At 32.4% G+C, this 17,003-nt stretch overlaps 1 protein-coding gene across 2 annotated transcripts in view; it reads left to right on the top strand.

Moving 5' to 3' along the window:
* LOC106061840 (dystrobrevin beta-like) overlaps positions 1 to 16,907 on the top strand; it is a 161,790-nt gene extending 144,883 nt beyond the window's left edge. For both annotated transcript variants that reach the window (XM_056028843.1, XM_056028844.1), the window contains 7 exons: positions 4,184 to 4,394; positions 5,637 to 5,745; positions 6,523 to 6,699; positions 9,984 to 10,031; positions 11,620 to 11,809; positions 12,477 to 12,642; positions 13,275 to 16,907. In XM_056028843.1, coding sequence (XP_055884818.1) covers positions 4,184 to 4,394; positions 5,637 to 5,745; positions 6,523 to 6,699; positions 9,984 to 10,031; positions 11,620 to 11,809; positions 12,477 to 12,642; positions 13,275 to 13,412 — 1,039 coding nt within the window. In that variant the 3' untranslated portion in view covers positions 13,413 to 16,907. The remainder of the gene's footprint in view (positions 1 to 4,183; positions 4,395 to 5,636; positions 5,746 to 6,522; positions 6,700 to 9,983; positions 10,032 to 11,619; positions 11,810 to 12,476; positions 12,643 to 13,274) is intronic.
* The last annotated feature ends 96 nt before the right edge of the window (positions 16,908 to 17,003 follow it).

Below are 17,003 nucleotides of genomic sequence, written 5' to 3' on the forward strand. Positions count from 1 at the left end.
GCAGCAAGTAGTTCGTTGAATGTCACATCTATTTTTATGACTACCTGGTCGTGTGGTATGAGCTCTGGACTGTCGTACCATGGTCACGATGGACCATGGTTCGAACCTTACCCGCTGCCATCATCTGCAGGGTGTAATTCAAATCTGAAGGAACATCCGAAACATGTAGAAGAAAAACAGTATGGAACGTTAAACTTTTCAAGTCATTTCCCTTCATAGTATTGAAGAGTTCCTCTTTTTTTGGCCAGCCAGACTACTAGAGTGTTAACTTGTAAAGAGTACAAACTTATGTGTTTTATTTAACTTGTAAAGAGTACAAACTTATGTGTTTTATTTAACTTGTAAAGAGTACAAACTTATGTGTTTTATTTAACTTGTAAAGAGTACAAACTTATGTGTTTTATTTAACTTGTAAGGAGTACAAACTTATGTGTTTTATTTAACTTGTAAAGAGTACAAACTTATGTGTTTTATTTAACTTGTAAAGAGTACAAACTTATGTGTTTATTTAACTTGTAAATACAAACATGTGTTTTATTTAACTTGTAAGGAGTACAAACTTATGTGTTTTATTTAACTTGTAAGGAGTACAAACTTATGTGTTTTATTTAACTTGTAAAGAGTACAAACTTATGTGTTTTATTTAACTTGTAAAGAGTACAAACTTATGTGTTTATTTAACTTGTAAATACAAACATGTGTTTTATTTAACTTGTAAGGAGTACAAACTTATGTGTTTTATTTAACTTGTAAAGAGTACAAACTTATGTGTTTATTTAACTTGTAAATACAAACTTATGTGTTTTATTTAACTTGTAAGGAGTACAAACTTATGTGTTTATTTAACTTGTAAAGAGTACAAACTTATGTGTTTATTTAACTTGTAAATACAAACATGTGTTTTATTTAACTTGTAAGGAGTACAAACTTATGTGTTTTATTTAACTTGTAAAGAGTACAAACTTATGTGTTTTATTTAACTTGGTGTCGGATACCCAGTAGTTTTCTTGAATCCTTCTTTCAATGTTCACAATCCTAAAGGCGTAGAGAGATTACTAACAAAGAATGCCTTTTTAATTTTACTTGGAAGCTTATGTTATACTTGCAGATTTCCCCACAGTTTACGCATGACGCCTGCTTTCCATACAATATTCCGAATTATTATTAGACATATCATAACAGACGTTTTCACAAAATAGGGAAATTAGAAGTTGTTCGTCTTCTATGTAGTTTAGAGAGGTCACCACTGAAACACGGTTTTATAGTAGACTATAAGTAAATGATACTATTAGAATTGATGATTGTTATAACGCACCCGTTAATTTCTAATCACTGAGGCGGCCTTGAGCTATCCGACACTAAGCTGTACTGGGCACAGGTCGCTAGGACCACATTGGAAGCCTACGGGGCTTGTTGGGCTGTGGCTGAGCCTAATCAACTATTGATGCTGTTGTATGTCAACAGTTTCGCATTGGCTATTAGCTAATTGGCATACACCCCAACTACTGGAGAGAAGAGAGGGGGGGGGGGGAGAAGACCAAACAATGAAGAGATAAACTGAGATGAAAATGTCTTCCTCGAGAGAGACGTACAAGTCACGACCTACTGTTTGCTGCATCACGCCATGTTCTGGGATGGCTTTAACGACACTAATGAGGTCGATTCGAATGATGAACTGTCCAATTAATAAGAAGAGCCGCTTATAAAGCTGTTCCCTCATAAGTGCTCCTTTAATAGTATAACATTACCATGTGTTATTGTTGCATTGTGTTTTTTCAGCTGTTAGGATAATCAGGCCAATTTGAAAAAATAAATTCATATTGGAATCGACACCATAGACTTATATATAAGTGATATGTACATTGTTAGTCATAAACGAAAGAGGAAACCAGACACAAAGTGACATGTGGCAGAAATAGAGAGACACACAAAGTGACATGTGGCAGAAATAGAGAGACACACAAAGTGACATGTGGCAGAAATAGAGACACACACAAAGTGACATGTGGCAGAAATAGAGACACACACAAAGTGACAGAAATAGAGAGACACACAAAGTGACATGTGGCAGAAATAGAGACACACACAAAGTGACATGTGGCAGAAATAGAGACACACACAAAGTGACAGAAATAGAGAGACACACAAAGTGACATGTGGCAGAAATAGAGACACACACAAAGTGACATGTGGCAGAAATAGAGACACACACAAAGTGACAGAAATAGAGAGACACACAAAGTGACATGTGGCAGAAATAGAGACACACACAAAGTGACATGTGGCAGAAATAGAGAGACACACAAAGTGACATGTGGCAGAAATAGAGACACACACAAAGTGACATGTGGCAGAAATAGAGACACACACAAAGTGACAGAAATAGAGAGACACACAAAGTGACATGTGACAGAAATAGAGAGACATACAAAGTGACATGTGGCAGAAATAGAGAGACACACAAAGTGACATGTGGCAGAAATAGAGACACACACAAAGTGACATGTGGCAGAAATAGAGACACACACAAAGTGACAGAAATAGAGAGACACACAAAGTGACATGTGACAGAAATAGAGACACACACAAAGTGACATGTGGCAGAAATAGAGAGACACACAAAGTGACATGTGGCAGAAATAGAGACACACACAAAGTGACATGTGGCAGAAATAGAGAGACACACAAAGTGACATGTGGCAGAAATAGAGACACACACAAAGTGACATGTGGCAGAAATAGAGAGACATACAAAGTGACATGTGTCAGAAATAGAGAGACATACAAAGTGACATGTGGCAGAAATAGAGACACACACAAAGTGACAGAAATAGAGAGACACACAAAGTGACATGTGACAGAAATAGAGACACACACAAAGTGACATGTGGCAGAAATAGAGACACACACAAAGTGACAGAAATAGAGAGACACACAAAGTGACATGTGGCAGAAATAGAGACACACACAAAGTGACATGTGGCAGAAATAGAGAGACACACAAAGTGACATGTGGCAGAAATAGAGAGACATACAAAGTGACATGTGGCAGAAATAGAGAGACACACAATGTAAAAGAAAAAAGTGCGGTATAGAAAAAGGAGAACGTAAGAAATAGAGATAGAGAAGAGAGAAAAGAGAAAGGAAAGGGAACGAGTGAACAAAAGAGACACGTTCAATATAAAAAAAACTTTTTAAAAACTACGCTTATATAAATTGAGTGAAACTGAAACAGTTATTTGGGATTTAATCATCTGTATTATATAAGATAAGAAGATAAGATTCATTTTTAATGACTTAAAATTTAACCAAGTACATTCAATACCATATAGGGTTGTTGTCCGTTTATCAGTTGACCCTTTCAAATGTAGCCTACTCTAAATGAGGCCTACTCTGAATGAGGCCTACTATTCAAATCTCTCAAATCAGAACATGTATTTTGTCATCTTAATAGTAAATAGTAAATTTCGTTGACTACTGTTTTGGATTAAACTCGTCAAGTCATGCCTACTGATAACACAATGGCGTTAGTTACTGTCCTGGTTTTGCGACTTCTACGATTCTTCTGTCTCGTTGAGAAGGGTCACAACATTCGCGCTTTGCTTATTGTTGGGAGCAATGTCCAGTCGCTGCCATATCTCTAACTATTGCAAGGCGTATCTCCTGTTAGCTTAGTACATTTTCCATATAAAACAATTAATTAATTGCGACTAATTGATTAACTAATTGGTTAATTTTTTGCTTGATTCATGTCTTGTCATCAACAATGAAATAATTATGTAAAGTTTCACTTTGATCCGAGTACGGGAAGTGGGAGAAAGGCCGCCACACAGTTGTTGTTGTTTGTTTTGTACCAGAGAGACAGACGGAGTGAGGTGATGCATGACCTATCGGTATGGTCTCAGCACTGGCCTGCGACGTCGCAACCTGTGGGGGGTTTGGACCAATAGCTCGTTGCCACGTCACAGGTCTGACGTCACGATTGGTATCAGTTGATGTAGGCTTGTCAAACAAAAATAGAAAAGGATGAAAGAGGATGGACAATGGACGTACCGGTACTGACAGATATGGGTTCAACAATTACTGACACATGTTAGAAAAGACTCACAAAGAGAGAAAAATGATAATCAAACTGGTCTTTTATCTCCCTACGTATGTATGTGTGTGTTTTGTTTTCTTACAGAGAAATCATGCGGGAGATCCAGAGGTTGAGGTTGGAGCAGGAAGCTTTCGCCCAGGAAGGTGGCGATACGAGCCAGTACAACCCTACTCTCTTGGCAGAGCTAAGGCTGCTACGTCAAAGGAAGGACGAACTTGAGGCTAGAATGCAGGCCCTGCAGGAGAGCAGGAAGGACCTGATGGTTCAGTTGGAAACATTAATGAAGCTTTTGAAAGTGAGTTTACATCTGGCATTCAAACTCTCTCATTATCTATTAGTTTTACACTTTTCACTCTCTCTCTCTCTCATTATCTTCTAGTAGGCCCTATTACATCTTTCTCTCTCTCTCATTATCTACTAGTATTACATCTTTCTCTCTCTCTCATTATCTACTAGTATTACATCTTTCTCTCTCTCTCATTATCTACTAGTATTACATCTTTCTCTCTCTCTCATTATCTACTAGTATTACATCTTTCTCTCTCTCTCATTATCTACTAGTATTACATCTTTCTCTTTCTCTCATTATCTACTAGTATTACATCTTTCACTCTCTCTCATTATCTACTAGTATTACATCTTTCACTCTCTCTCATTATCTACTAGTATTACATCTTTCTCTCTCTCTCATTATCTACTAGTATTACATCTTTCTCTCTCTCTCATTACCTTCTAGTATTACATCTTTCACTCTCTATCTCTCTCATTATCTACTAGTGTTACATCTTTCACTCTCTCTCTCTTTTTATCTACTTGTGTTACATCTTTCACTCTCTCTCTCTCTCTCTCTCATTATCTACTAGTGTTACATCTTTCACTCTCTCTCTCTTTTTATCTACTAGTGTTACATCTTTCACTCTCTCTCTCTCATTATCTACTAGTGTTACATCTTTCACTCTCTCTCTCATTATCTACTAGTGTTACATCTTTCACTCTCTCTCATTATCTAAAAGTGTTACATCTTTCACACTCTCTCTCTCTCATTATCTAAAAGTGTTACATCTTTCACACTCTCTCTCATTATCTACTAGTGTTACATCTTTCACTCTCTCTCATTATCTAAAAGTGTTACATCTTTCACACTCTCTCTCTTATTATCTACTAGTATTACATCTTTCACTCTCATTATCTACTAGTATTACATCTTTCACTCTCTCTCATTATCTACTAGTATTACATCTTTCACTCTCATTATCTACTAGTATTACATCTTTCACTCTATCTCATTATCTACTAGTGTTACATCTTTCACTCTCTCATTATCTACTAGTGTTACATCTTTCTCTCTCTCTCTCATTATCTACTAGTGTTACAAATTGATTTGTAGATTTGTATTATTTTCTATCTCTGTCGCAGACAACTATTTCATTGTTTAATCACGTTTTGAATGAAGGTTTAAAATGAGATGTATCAATATTGTTTTATTCATAAAAAAAAAAAAAATAACAACAACAAATACATCTATTTTGAACAACAGAACCACCCAACATCACCTAGATCCACACCCAATAGCTCGCCAAGGTCACGGAGTGGTCTATCGCCAACATTCGCTGCAGCATTGGTCAATAGGTCAACTACCTCTCCAGGTTTGTAAATTATTGTAGCCTTGCTTGGAACTAAAAGTCAGTAAAATCTTTTTCTGGTGTACTTTAACAAAAATCTTTCATTATTCATGTAGAAAAAAGTAACTTTTAGGAAGATAAAATGTATGAAAGTAATTGGATTGTCAGATTCTACAGGACACCAATGCTAGTCCAGCCATACCATATAAATGTCCTAGCATACTTAAAATTATATACTTACAAACATATTGTTAAATGTGAAAATTAATAATCCTATTTCACGCAAAACATAAATGGTGAAAACTACAGATAGGGAGTGAATCTATAGATCTGTCATGTTGTAAGATAAATGATATGGAGTGAATTAATAGATCAGTCATGTTGTAAGATAAATTATATGGAGTGAATCTGTAGATCTGTCATGTTGTAAGATAAATGATAAGGAGTGAATCTATAGATCTTTCATGTTGTAAGATAAATTATAAGGAATGAATCTATAGATCTTTCATGTTGTAAGATAAATGATAAGGAGTGAATCTATAGATCTTTCATGTTGTAAGATAAATGATAAGGAGTGAATCTATAGATCTTTCATGTTGTAAGATAAATGATAAGGAGTGAATCTATAGATCTTTCATGTTGTAAGATAAATGATAAGGAGTGAATCTATAGATCTTTCATGTTGTAAGATAAATGATAAGGAGTGAATCAATAGATCTGTCATGTTGTAAGATAAATGATAAGGAGTGAATCAATAGATCTGTCATGTTGTAAATGTTTCAGCAAGTCCTTTGTTTTCAGCTCCCTCTTCGTCTGCCGAACTCAGTCTGACTGGTTTAGGTGGCGACGTGAAACAGGCGTTCACCATCCAACCTTCTTCAACAGCTGTGATGACTAGGACGTTACGCAATGATCTCCTTATGGCAGCAGACTCTGTCACAAATGCCATGTCTTCTCTTGTGAAGGAGCTCCATTCTGGTAAGCTGGGCAGCATTTTATCCTAGAGTTAACCTTCAAATCTTTACAAACACATCTTGAAATCCACTTTTTATTTGGCTCATTTCCATAAATGGTAGTCAGTAGACCAACAACTGACCAAGATATTTGTTGTCTCAGTTAGCCTTACAGTCTGCTCTTTAAACCTGTGTATGGAGTGTAGGGGGGTGTATGTGTGGGTTGCTGATGTAACCATGTGGAAAGGGGTGTGGATGGTTTATTTTGGGTTGATTGAAGAGTTTCTGGTGAAACCACCAGGTAGTCTGGCGGTAATTGAAGTGAATTAATGGTCAGGTGTCAAAGTTTAAAGGTTGTCTTTTTCAAGATACATGAGGCAATAAAGTAAAGACATGTATTTGTTGTGAGATTTTGTTTCAATTATCATTTTACTTGTGTTCATATTGTATTACATTTCAAGTGGAATGTACATTTAAAAGTTATAGGCTATTCAAGTTTGTTGAAAAAGAAGTCTGTTCAGTAAGAATTTAGTATGTTAACATAAGTTTAGTTGCACTAGCTATTTGAAGCTACAAATCGAGGATTGAACAACAACAACCTGCCCTACTGACAAGATGTCTAGAAGAGAACAGTTTTAAGATAATATGTCGACCTTTCCATTTCAAGAAAGTCTGGCTCTCCATCTGTCTATATAAGAAGTTTCACAACCTTTATTTAATAGATTTATAAACAAAAGAGTGTTACACATGGAAAAAAAAGGGATTGTTTTAAGTTGGCAGGGTGGGTTATAGGGGAGAAGAGGGAGGCAGGGTTAGCACAATTGCATGTATACAGTGGGAGCACTTTTGTCATTCTTGTCTGTGACAAAGTGTGGTGATGTTAAGGAACATAGTGTCAAGTTGTGTTATCAAGTTGTAGTGTCATGTTGCAGAGACATGTTCTAGTGCCATGATACTGTGATGTTGTTCTCTCAGGAGATAAAAGAGATTTCATTCTTCCTTTCTTTCTAAAATTATTTTGTAATTAAATAGGCAGACTTAGACATATTGTATTTAATGTTCAATCTATTGAAAATTTTTTTTCATTCTCAGATAGAGTGAGAACAAAATTCTATTCATTAGAGCTGGCAACAAATTACTTACATCTAACAATTGTATCAAATCAATAGGACTAAAAATTTATTGATTTTTATAGAAAACATACTATTAGTGCTAAAAGTAGTCTGTCATAAAATTTTTTACTTTTAATTTTAAAGTTGATTAATATTTCTTTAAGCTTTTGTGCATTGAATAATTTTCTTATAGATCATACATCTAATGGAATTGAAAAGTAAATTTGAAAGATGTCATGTTATGGAAATAAAACAACTATAAGACTATTAATAGAAAAATCTTAAATGTTAATGGAAATAAAATTGAAATGTCAAACATGAGAAGTTTAATTTAAAAAAAAAAAAAGGCAAACAAAATTTATGCCCATTAAAAACAAAACCAAATACATTGTTCATAATAACCTATAGTGCTAACTATTCCTTAATTGTCAAAATATTAGGTCTAATATATTACATTGCCTATATAATTATTTTTTGGTCTCAAGCATAACTATAAATTTGTTGTAAATTTTTTTTATTGGTAATAAAAACTACAAATTTCTAATTAATTTCCAGTTTTAATTGTGAAATAAAAACTTGGCCCAAGGATATAAACTATTGGATGAAATACAATCACATACTTGTATACTGAATAAATAAATAAAAAATCTTGAAAAAGAAAAACATTTATTTCAGAGCAATGAAAATACATTTATAAACTATATGAAATAAATAGAATATAGCCATGTTCAATGAGAAACATAAATTCAATGTGAAAAGTCTTCAGCTGATAGGCTACGACTACACTCTTTGGCTGGTCATAAAAATCTTCTTAGTTATAGGTTCAGGACCCCCTATATGTTTGTGAGGTGTTTTTGCACCAATATTGTGCTAAAACAAAAAATCAATATGCTTTGAGCCAATTACTATTATTGTTTCATTTAATTTCTAGTAACACATAATCTGCAAGCATCTATAGTTTTCACATTTCAGTGTTTTTGTTTTCATTTTTTATTTGTAAAATTTGTTTGCATAATCACTACAAGTTGAGATGTTCTTCTTCTTCTTCATTCTCATTGTTATGTTGGAGTGTTCAGATGACTAGACCAATACATGACTAGACCAATACATGAGATGAACTGCGCAGTGGTTTCTAAATCAAGGAGCTCTCCATATAGTTTTCTTTCTATTGGGGTGTTTTGGGGCCAGTGTCTTATACGGGCCTCTTGGTAAAGAGAGCAGTTTTGGAGGATGTGGTCGGCATTCTCTGGTGATACTCCACATGGGCAGATTTCACTGGTTCCAATTTTGAGCTTCTGGTACATGTATTGTCGCATTCTGTTGTGTCCAGTCCTGAGTCGAAAGATTAGACGTTGGTCTTGTTGGGATAGCTTATAGTAAGCATCATCTTTCTTGTGATTTGGATGATAGCTTGTCCATTTCTCATTTATTTTATTAACAATTAATTTCTTCAATTCTTCTGGATAGAGTGCAGAGTTTATTTGTGAGTTAGTTTTCCCACTCTTGGCGAGTGTGTCAGCCTTCTCATTTCCTTCTAGTGTATGCACTGGTATCCATTGAATAACAGTTTTTTTGCTGTTGTTGTTGAGCTTTGTAAGTGCTGTTCTGAGGTTTTTAATATAAGTTGAGAATAATTGCAGACATTTTACATGGTAGGTAGGCCTACTGCTTATGACACAATGAACTTCTTTTTTAAGAAATGTATATATGATTCAAAGACAGACTTTTCTCATCTGTTTGTCATTAAATGAGGTGATTGCTACTTGTACTTCTTGTGGGAGTATATGTAGCTAGGAGGTGTGTTACTTTTTAAAAGTATATGTAGCTAGGAGGTGTGTTACTTTTTAAAAGTATATGTAGCTAGGAGGTGTGTTACTTTTTAATTAAGTATTTCATAAGTTAAGGCTATCAGATATTTTTATTATTATTACTATTATAGTTGAAGATATTTTAGAAATAGTCAATTACTAAGCGGTGTTTTACCAGCATCTATTTGTATTAAAGTTGATTATTTTAGAAATAATCAATGACAAGGCAGTGTCTAACTAGCCTCTACTTGTATTATAATTGAAGATAGTTTAGAACTTATCACTGACTAGGCAGTGTTTTACAAGCCTCTACTTATATTATAGTTGAAGATATTTTAGAACTAATCAATGACAAGGCAATGTCTAACTAGCCTCTACTTATATTTCAGATGATGGAAGTGATGAAGATGAAGACAGGCTGCAGAGTAAATTTAATGGTTAGCAATTCTATTAACATTTTTATTTATCTTAGCCAAACAAGTCAGGTAATAGACATTAAGAACTTTTGCCAACTAATTGAGATCTATTAGTTACAGGGAGTTGTTTATTTGCACTTTCTCTAGATCTAATTCATAAGTGTCAAATTTTTTTTTTAAAGTTTAACAGTGCATTTCTTAAAGTATCAAAACATTTCTTTTATGGATTTTTGTTTACACTTGATTGAAATATTTTTATTGAAAACAAGTGTTGTTTTCATTTTGTCATCCAATTTTATAAAAATTCATGATTAAAAAAAATAAGTGAACAAACAACAGTTGATCTAAAAAAAAAAAAATTGCAAAATTTTTCTTTTTTTCCCCCTGAGTTTTCATTTATGTCTAGTCTTCTACATCATACTATTTGAAATTAAAAAATAAAATAAAACTCTAGTCAATTTTGAATTTAAATGAAGTAATGAAGTTTGTTTTCCTATTTTGTTTTCAGATTTTATTTTTTTCAAATGAAATTCTCGGACATGCACTTAGTTCTTTTTCAAAAGCATGATCATTTTGATGAGATTACAACTGCTTATGGCTTGCCTTTATTAAAATAACATTGTGATATGTCTAAACATAAAAAACAAAGAATAGACTTAATAGTGACTTTAGATCATATTTCATTGATGGAAGATTTAAGTTATACTTATTCATAAAATGTAGCAGAGTTCTATAGTTTATTATATATCAGGCTATCAGCTTAAAATACATTATAAATATTATTTTCACTCTAAATATATATTCAAAATTATTTTGATATATAAAATATACTTCACTCAGTTCAATATAGATTAAAGCTGCTAAGGTAATGGTTTTTATACTTGTTACATGTAAGTCTATGATATTATGAAATATTGGTTATATTTCTCATATTTTCCAGCAAATTTTTAACAAAATAGTTTTTAAGAAAAATGAAACATTACATACAATCTTTAGCAGTCAATGTTCTGTCATGTATAAAGATGAGAGTAATGTGCCCCTTGATAACTTAAGCTGGCACATGACATTTATACTTAATTGATTCAGACTCCTTCCATTATTAAGATCATTGTCACAATGAAAGAAGCTCTTAAAAATGACATTAACAACTCTTTGTAACAAAGGTCTGGAAGTGAAAAAAATTCTTAAATGGACTTTATCTTAATGACTGCATGGTGAACTGAAATCTAAAGAGAAATAAGTGACAGCTAAATTGAACATGACGGTTCCAGATTTGAATTGAATAACAACAAGAATTGGTTCCCTTGACTCTTGATCTTTAACATGTTTGTATGATGTTGACAATGGATTTCAATCATGTAAAACAGATTTACCATTTTTGCTGGAACACAGCCTGATGAGATGTATAGTATGACTTTAGGAAATGCTATAGCATGTCAAATAACAACATACATCTTAATAATGCATAAAGGGAAAAAGAATTGAGAATTATCTTATGGGTTACACATTATTAATACTTTCTCAGGACACCTCATAAAAAGACTTGCATCTTAACATTAAATGTGTGATTTGTTTGTAAGCTTTGTGTTTTTGACTTTTTCTTTTATAGACTTCAAATTTGATGAAGACCTCATGTCAAGATCTGGAGGTACAGAAGATATTGACATGGGTTCATGGGGAAGAGAGGATTTACACTGGAGAATGAGGCAGGAGGCTGAGTTTTTGGCACAGCTGCGAGCTAGACGTCAAAAAAGTAGTGCCAACTCCAGCCAAACAACCAGTGATACAGAACAGGATGGGTAAGCAAGGGAAATCTTGCTTAGACTTCGAGTTAAATCCTCCAGTGCTGTTCACCAAATGGAGCAGCAAACTGTTTCCAAGATCTGTCACTGGCAATGTCTGAAGCCTCTGCCCACTTGGCGTCCACTGCTCTAAGTGGTTGAGTCCCAGTTTGGGAAAAAAAATAAATCTAAATTTTGTGATTTTCTATTGGTGGGAAGAGAGGCTAAGTACACTTGAACTTGGCTTGACTACCTGTGAAGGGGGCTCAAGGTTCAACACCCAACTCAGGCAGAGTTGTGTTTACTGAGCGCCTAAAGGCAGCACAAAAAAACCTTCTCCAAGATACCCCCACCCCCACCTCACTGGTCCACAAATGAGATTGGACCATAGCGCTCTGAGCATGCTATAAGCATGAAAGTAGCGCTATATAAAAGCTATAACTTATTTATTATATTTGTACATAATGTCAGCTGGGTGGATTTATGGGTGTTTATAAAATCTAAAATTCAAAATGCCGCTTTCACTAGATTCCAACTCAGCTCAGAAACCAAGCACTTTACAACTTAGTCACATGCTTATTATTATCAAGATTCAAAATTATTTTAATAATTGAAAATTTCTATCATATTAATGGTAGCTAGCCATTAAAAATATGCAGATACATATTATGTTTTGTTTTGACAGCTACCCGGGCACAGATGAGGGGGAGTCTCTAACCAGGACAGATGATGAGAGTTACATAGGTACTGATGAGTTAGGATCATGCCAAGGAGAAAGACTGGATGAGGTTCAGAGTGTTAGTATGAGAACTGATGAGGATGCACCTGATGCTCATGAAGCAATGGCCAAGGTAAGTCTTAGTTTATTATTCACAAAGTGCTTCATAAATTGATGTTTAATTTTTTTTTCTTCTTGCAAGTTTAACTAATATATACTATTTGAATACTAGAACATACAAACAAGAAAACAAAATAATACTTGCACTTTAAAAATGTTAGCCTTTCAACTAGGTCACAGCAGAGCCTGTAAATTTGTCAATGTATAATTTATGCAAATTTCTTTTAGCTTGATACAATGTGCTAAACATTTTACTTTTCAAATCTGTTTTTTTCTTTACTTACCTATATGCATATCAAAACCAAAAGCTTTTTAAATAAATACAAGTCAGGGCAAAAATTGGCTGTAGTGAGAATACATAAGAGTAAACATGTTAACTTATGACAAAGTTTCTATGACCTGTAAAGATAAGTTATAAAAAAAAATATGGCAAAAAAAAAGACAATTTATTTTTAAAAATTACGCATGTAAGTTTGACACTTGTTGTTGACAGAGTTTAGGTCATTAGTTAATATGCATGACATGTAGGACATAATCATCTTTTTTTTGAAGTAGCGTCTGTATCATATAAGATAAGATAAGATTATACTTTTTTTTTTACCATAGTTGTACAGTGACTGAGAATAATGTAAAATGTTATTTCAGGAGATGACTAGCAGCAGATACACAACAGATGAAGAAAGTTTTTTTCAAACAGATGATGAATCATTTATTCGTACAGATGATGAAGAAGGGGGAAATACAGATTGGGAGGAATCCACACGACGTTGGGTCAATCGGTGACCCAAATATAAATTTTACTTTCTTAATCATCAAGACCATTAGAAAAAAAAAAGCTTTTTTCCACCAATGTTTTGGAAAGCAGAAAATGTTTACAAAAAACATTAAATGGTGTTTTGATTTGACAAAACAAAATAGAGCAAGCAGTAATATGATTGTATCATTTTTTTATACTGACTCTTTAATATAAGTGATGTAAGCCTTTCTAGTTACTGTGACTGGCATATAAAAGTAGCCAGAATAAATCACAGCCAATATACAGAATTCACCAAACCTGGTTTGATGCACATGCACATTTAATTGAAGTGTCTATAGACAAGTGCTGTAAATAGCACAACTAGTTGCTTTTTTCATCAAAAGAAAGATCGCATTTGAGATACAAAGATTATAATATATATATAGGACAATGCATAATGACCAAAAAAACAACTTGTATGTAGACCAAAAACATAAGTTTATTTAAATTTTGTTTTCCAGATGTATATTAGACATATCTGTCTTGTATGCTAATTTTTTATCTATGTTACTAGTCAGTATTTTTTTAAAGTAGTTTTATATTTATGTTTTTTTTATTACTTGGTGCATTTTTTTTCCTATTAAAAAAAAAAAAAAAAAAAAAAAAAAAAAACAAGAATTGAGCTCTAGACAAACATGTAGGGTCTTTTCATAGCCTACATGTGTGAAACATTATCTGATGTAAGCATGCTTGTGTGATTGTATGGTATTTATAGGTCTATATATATTTTATGCATTAATATATATTTCTCTAAAACTGAGTAATATTGATTTTAAATTGTGATTTTAAATTCTTTTGCTATAGCAGAAGTGATAACAATTTTTTTTTACAACATTTTAAAAATCATAATTGATTTATGACCTAGTATACATTTATATCAAATCATTGACATCATTCTAGCTGACTGCTGTCTTGTGAACTTATTATGCTAAAATCTTGGAAATAATAAAATTTAGTGCTATATATAAGCACTAAGGCTTTAGTATTGCTACACATTATTGATTGTAGATAAAGGGTTAAATGTTTCCACACTACCTTGAAACATAAATACCTAGCTGATAAAAATGTAGGTTAAATTAGTGACAAGTTGACAAATAAAACAGCACAGCTCCTGTCTTGTAAAAACTATTGGTTATATCCATTGTCCCCCACCATTATAAGACAACAAACAATTGCTATCTAAATTTCATATTGAATTGAAGCATATCAAATATGGAAAGTAGCTCTTATGTTCAATGCATTTCTTCTGCTTGAAAAAAATATTTTATTTTTCCTTTGTATATTACTTACTTCAAACTCTGAAGCTTTGGTTTACTGTCAAATTAGCGTTACTGATTTTATAATTTTTTAAAAAAGTTTTACAACTATAAAAAAATGACATACCTCATGGTGATACATATTATTTGTGATCTTCTACTGTTTGTTTTGCATCTTACTGTGTTTAATTTTCTACATTAAAAAAAAATAATATTGACATCTATCTATAGTGAAGGTGTAAAGTCAAAGTCTAATGCTATGCTCATTTATTCATTTGAGGTTTACTTTTTAAGTTTTTACAAAAAACATGATTCAAATTATGTTTATTTATATTCAAGCAATATAGAAGATATTCATTGGTTTATTTCTTTTATTATTAGTTAATAAAAGTTACACTTTATGAAAATTTGAAAACAAAAAGATCATGAAGAATTTCTCAGGGACAATGTTGGAGACAGATAGGCAGCACTTGTAACCTACCAAAACATTTCCTGTTTGGCATGCACTTTAAATAATAAAACACAAATGTGTTTGTGCTGCTGAATATCTTTAGGTAATTAGACATTTAGTAAATTTTCAAGCTAATTAAAAAAAAACAACTTGAGAAGCTTCAAATAAATACTAAGAAATGTATCCACACAGTGATTAGATCAAGGATAGCTTAAACAGACTAATTGAAGTAAATTTAAGTAAAAACAAATCTTGTTTAATCTGATTTTATATTAAACACTTATACATTTTACTTTGGAACATATATATCTTTTGCAAGTTTCATTTAATTTTGAGCTTGTGTCCCTTGCATTTCCTTGTAAGTAAGCCTATTAATGAGCAACTTGATTATCGACAAATTTCTCGTACAAGTTTTTTGTTAAAGATGTAAATAGAGAACAAAGTTTCTGTTTTCTTCTATAACAGTAAAACCCTAACCCCAAATACAATAATAAAATGGTGGTTATTTCTTGTTTTCACCAATGATAATTAAATTTAAATATATAATCAAATACTGTTTTTTTTTAAATTATAGTTACATTAAAAATAAATGTGACTTTAAAAACAACATTCTTACTGTGAATAAAATATAGTTTTAATGTAGATAGTATTCAACCATTTTTTTAAAAATCTCTACACTTTTCTCATTTAGCAATTTTTGGGAAAGTTTACTTTACAAAAGGATATTTTATGATTTTTCAAATGAAATATCAAGTCTTTTCAGATGTCTGAACTCGTCACATTTTGTTTTTACATGTATATTTTTTTTTTATAAACCTATGGGACTGGCAATAATAACTTGTGCAAACACCATCTTGACAAATCAACTTTCTGTTCAGTGCTCAATGTGATCTTTTCTATGACTGTTACTTCTCTAGTGTTTCCTGTTTCCCTGACCTTGCAGTTTTTCTGCCTTTGTGTTGTGACTTTTTATATGTGATGAAATACTCAACAACAACAAAATGTATTGTTTAGCTACTTAATTTTTTGTTTCAGTGTATAGATGACTTTTATGTTAGTGTAGAGAAGCTGTAAACTGCAGTCTTAGTAATGCTGCAAGGTGTTTTTATTTTACATTTTGGGCCATAAGCAGTATTGGTTTTATTAATTTGTCTTTATTTTATTTTTTTGCTGTTATCTTCTAGTCACCATAGATCTTGAAAACAGAATTTAATTATCTTTATGTTTATATATATATATTTTTTTCTGATGAACATTCCATTATCTATCTCTTTGCTAATTGGCAATGATGCATCTCAGAGTTGGCAATGATGTGACCAGTACTGCTGCTCATTCTTAGGAGTAGTTTCCCCCTATCCAATCTGTTCTGTCAATTTCAATATGTGTCATTGAGTATTTGATTTCCACTGATCATATCATTTATACAATTTTTCATTTCTGTCTTACTGTTATGTTCAGGAAATAAGCTTTAATTTGTATGTGTGTGTGTTTATATATATATTTATATATTAGTGTAAACAAAATCTTTGTAAAGCAGTTGTTGAAATACTTTTAAAAATTGAAATTTTTTGTCATTTGAGTGACAAAAGTATTCAAGGTTCAGAATATTTAAGAACTAAAAAGTTTTAAAGAAATTGTCCATGAACATATTGAGAAGTATGATTGTCATTGAGAGTTCATCAATTGTGTATTCTTTACAACTGCATCATCAAAATGATTGTAGTCTATTTGTTCCTTTTAAGATATGGAAAATATAAATACAATTATGTCATATACCGGTATTTTACGTGTTTTTTTTTCATATTCTGAGTTTTAACTTTAACTCTTTATATTATTCTCACACAAGTTACAGGCCTTCAAAGAAAAAGATT

This window comes from Biomphalaria glabrata, chromosome 5 (assembly GCF_947242115.1).
Source record: "Biomphalaria glabrata chromosome 5, xgBioGlab47.1, whole genome shotgun sequence".
NCBI classification, from domain to species: domain Eukaryota; kingdom Metazoa; phylum Mollusca; class Gastropoda; family Planorbidae; genus Biomphalaria; species Biomphalaria glabrata.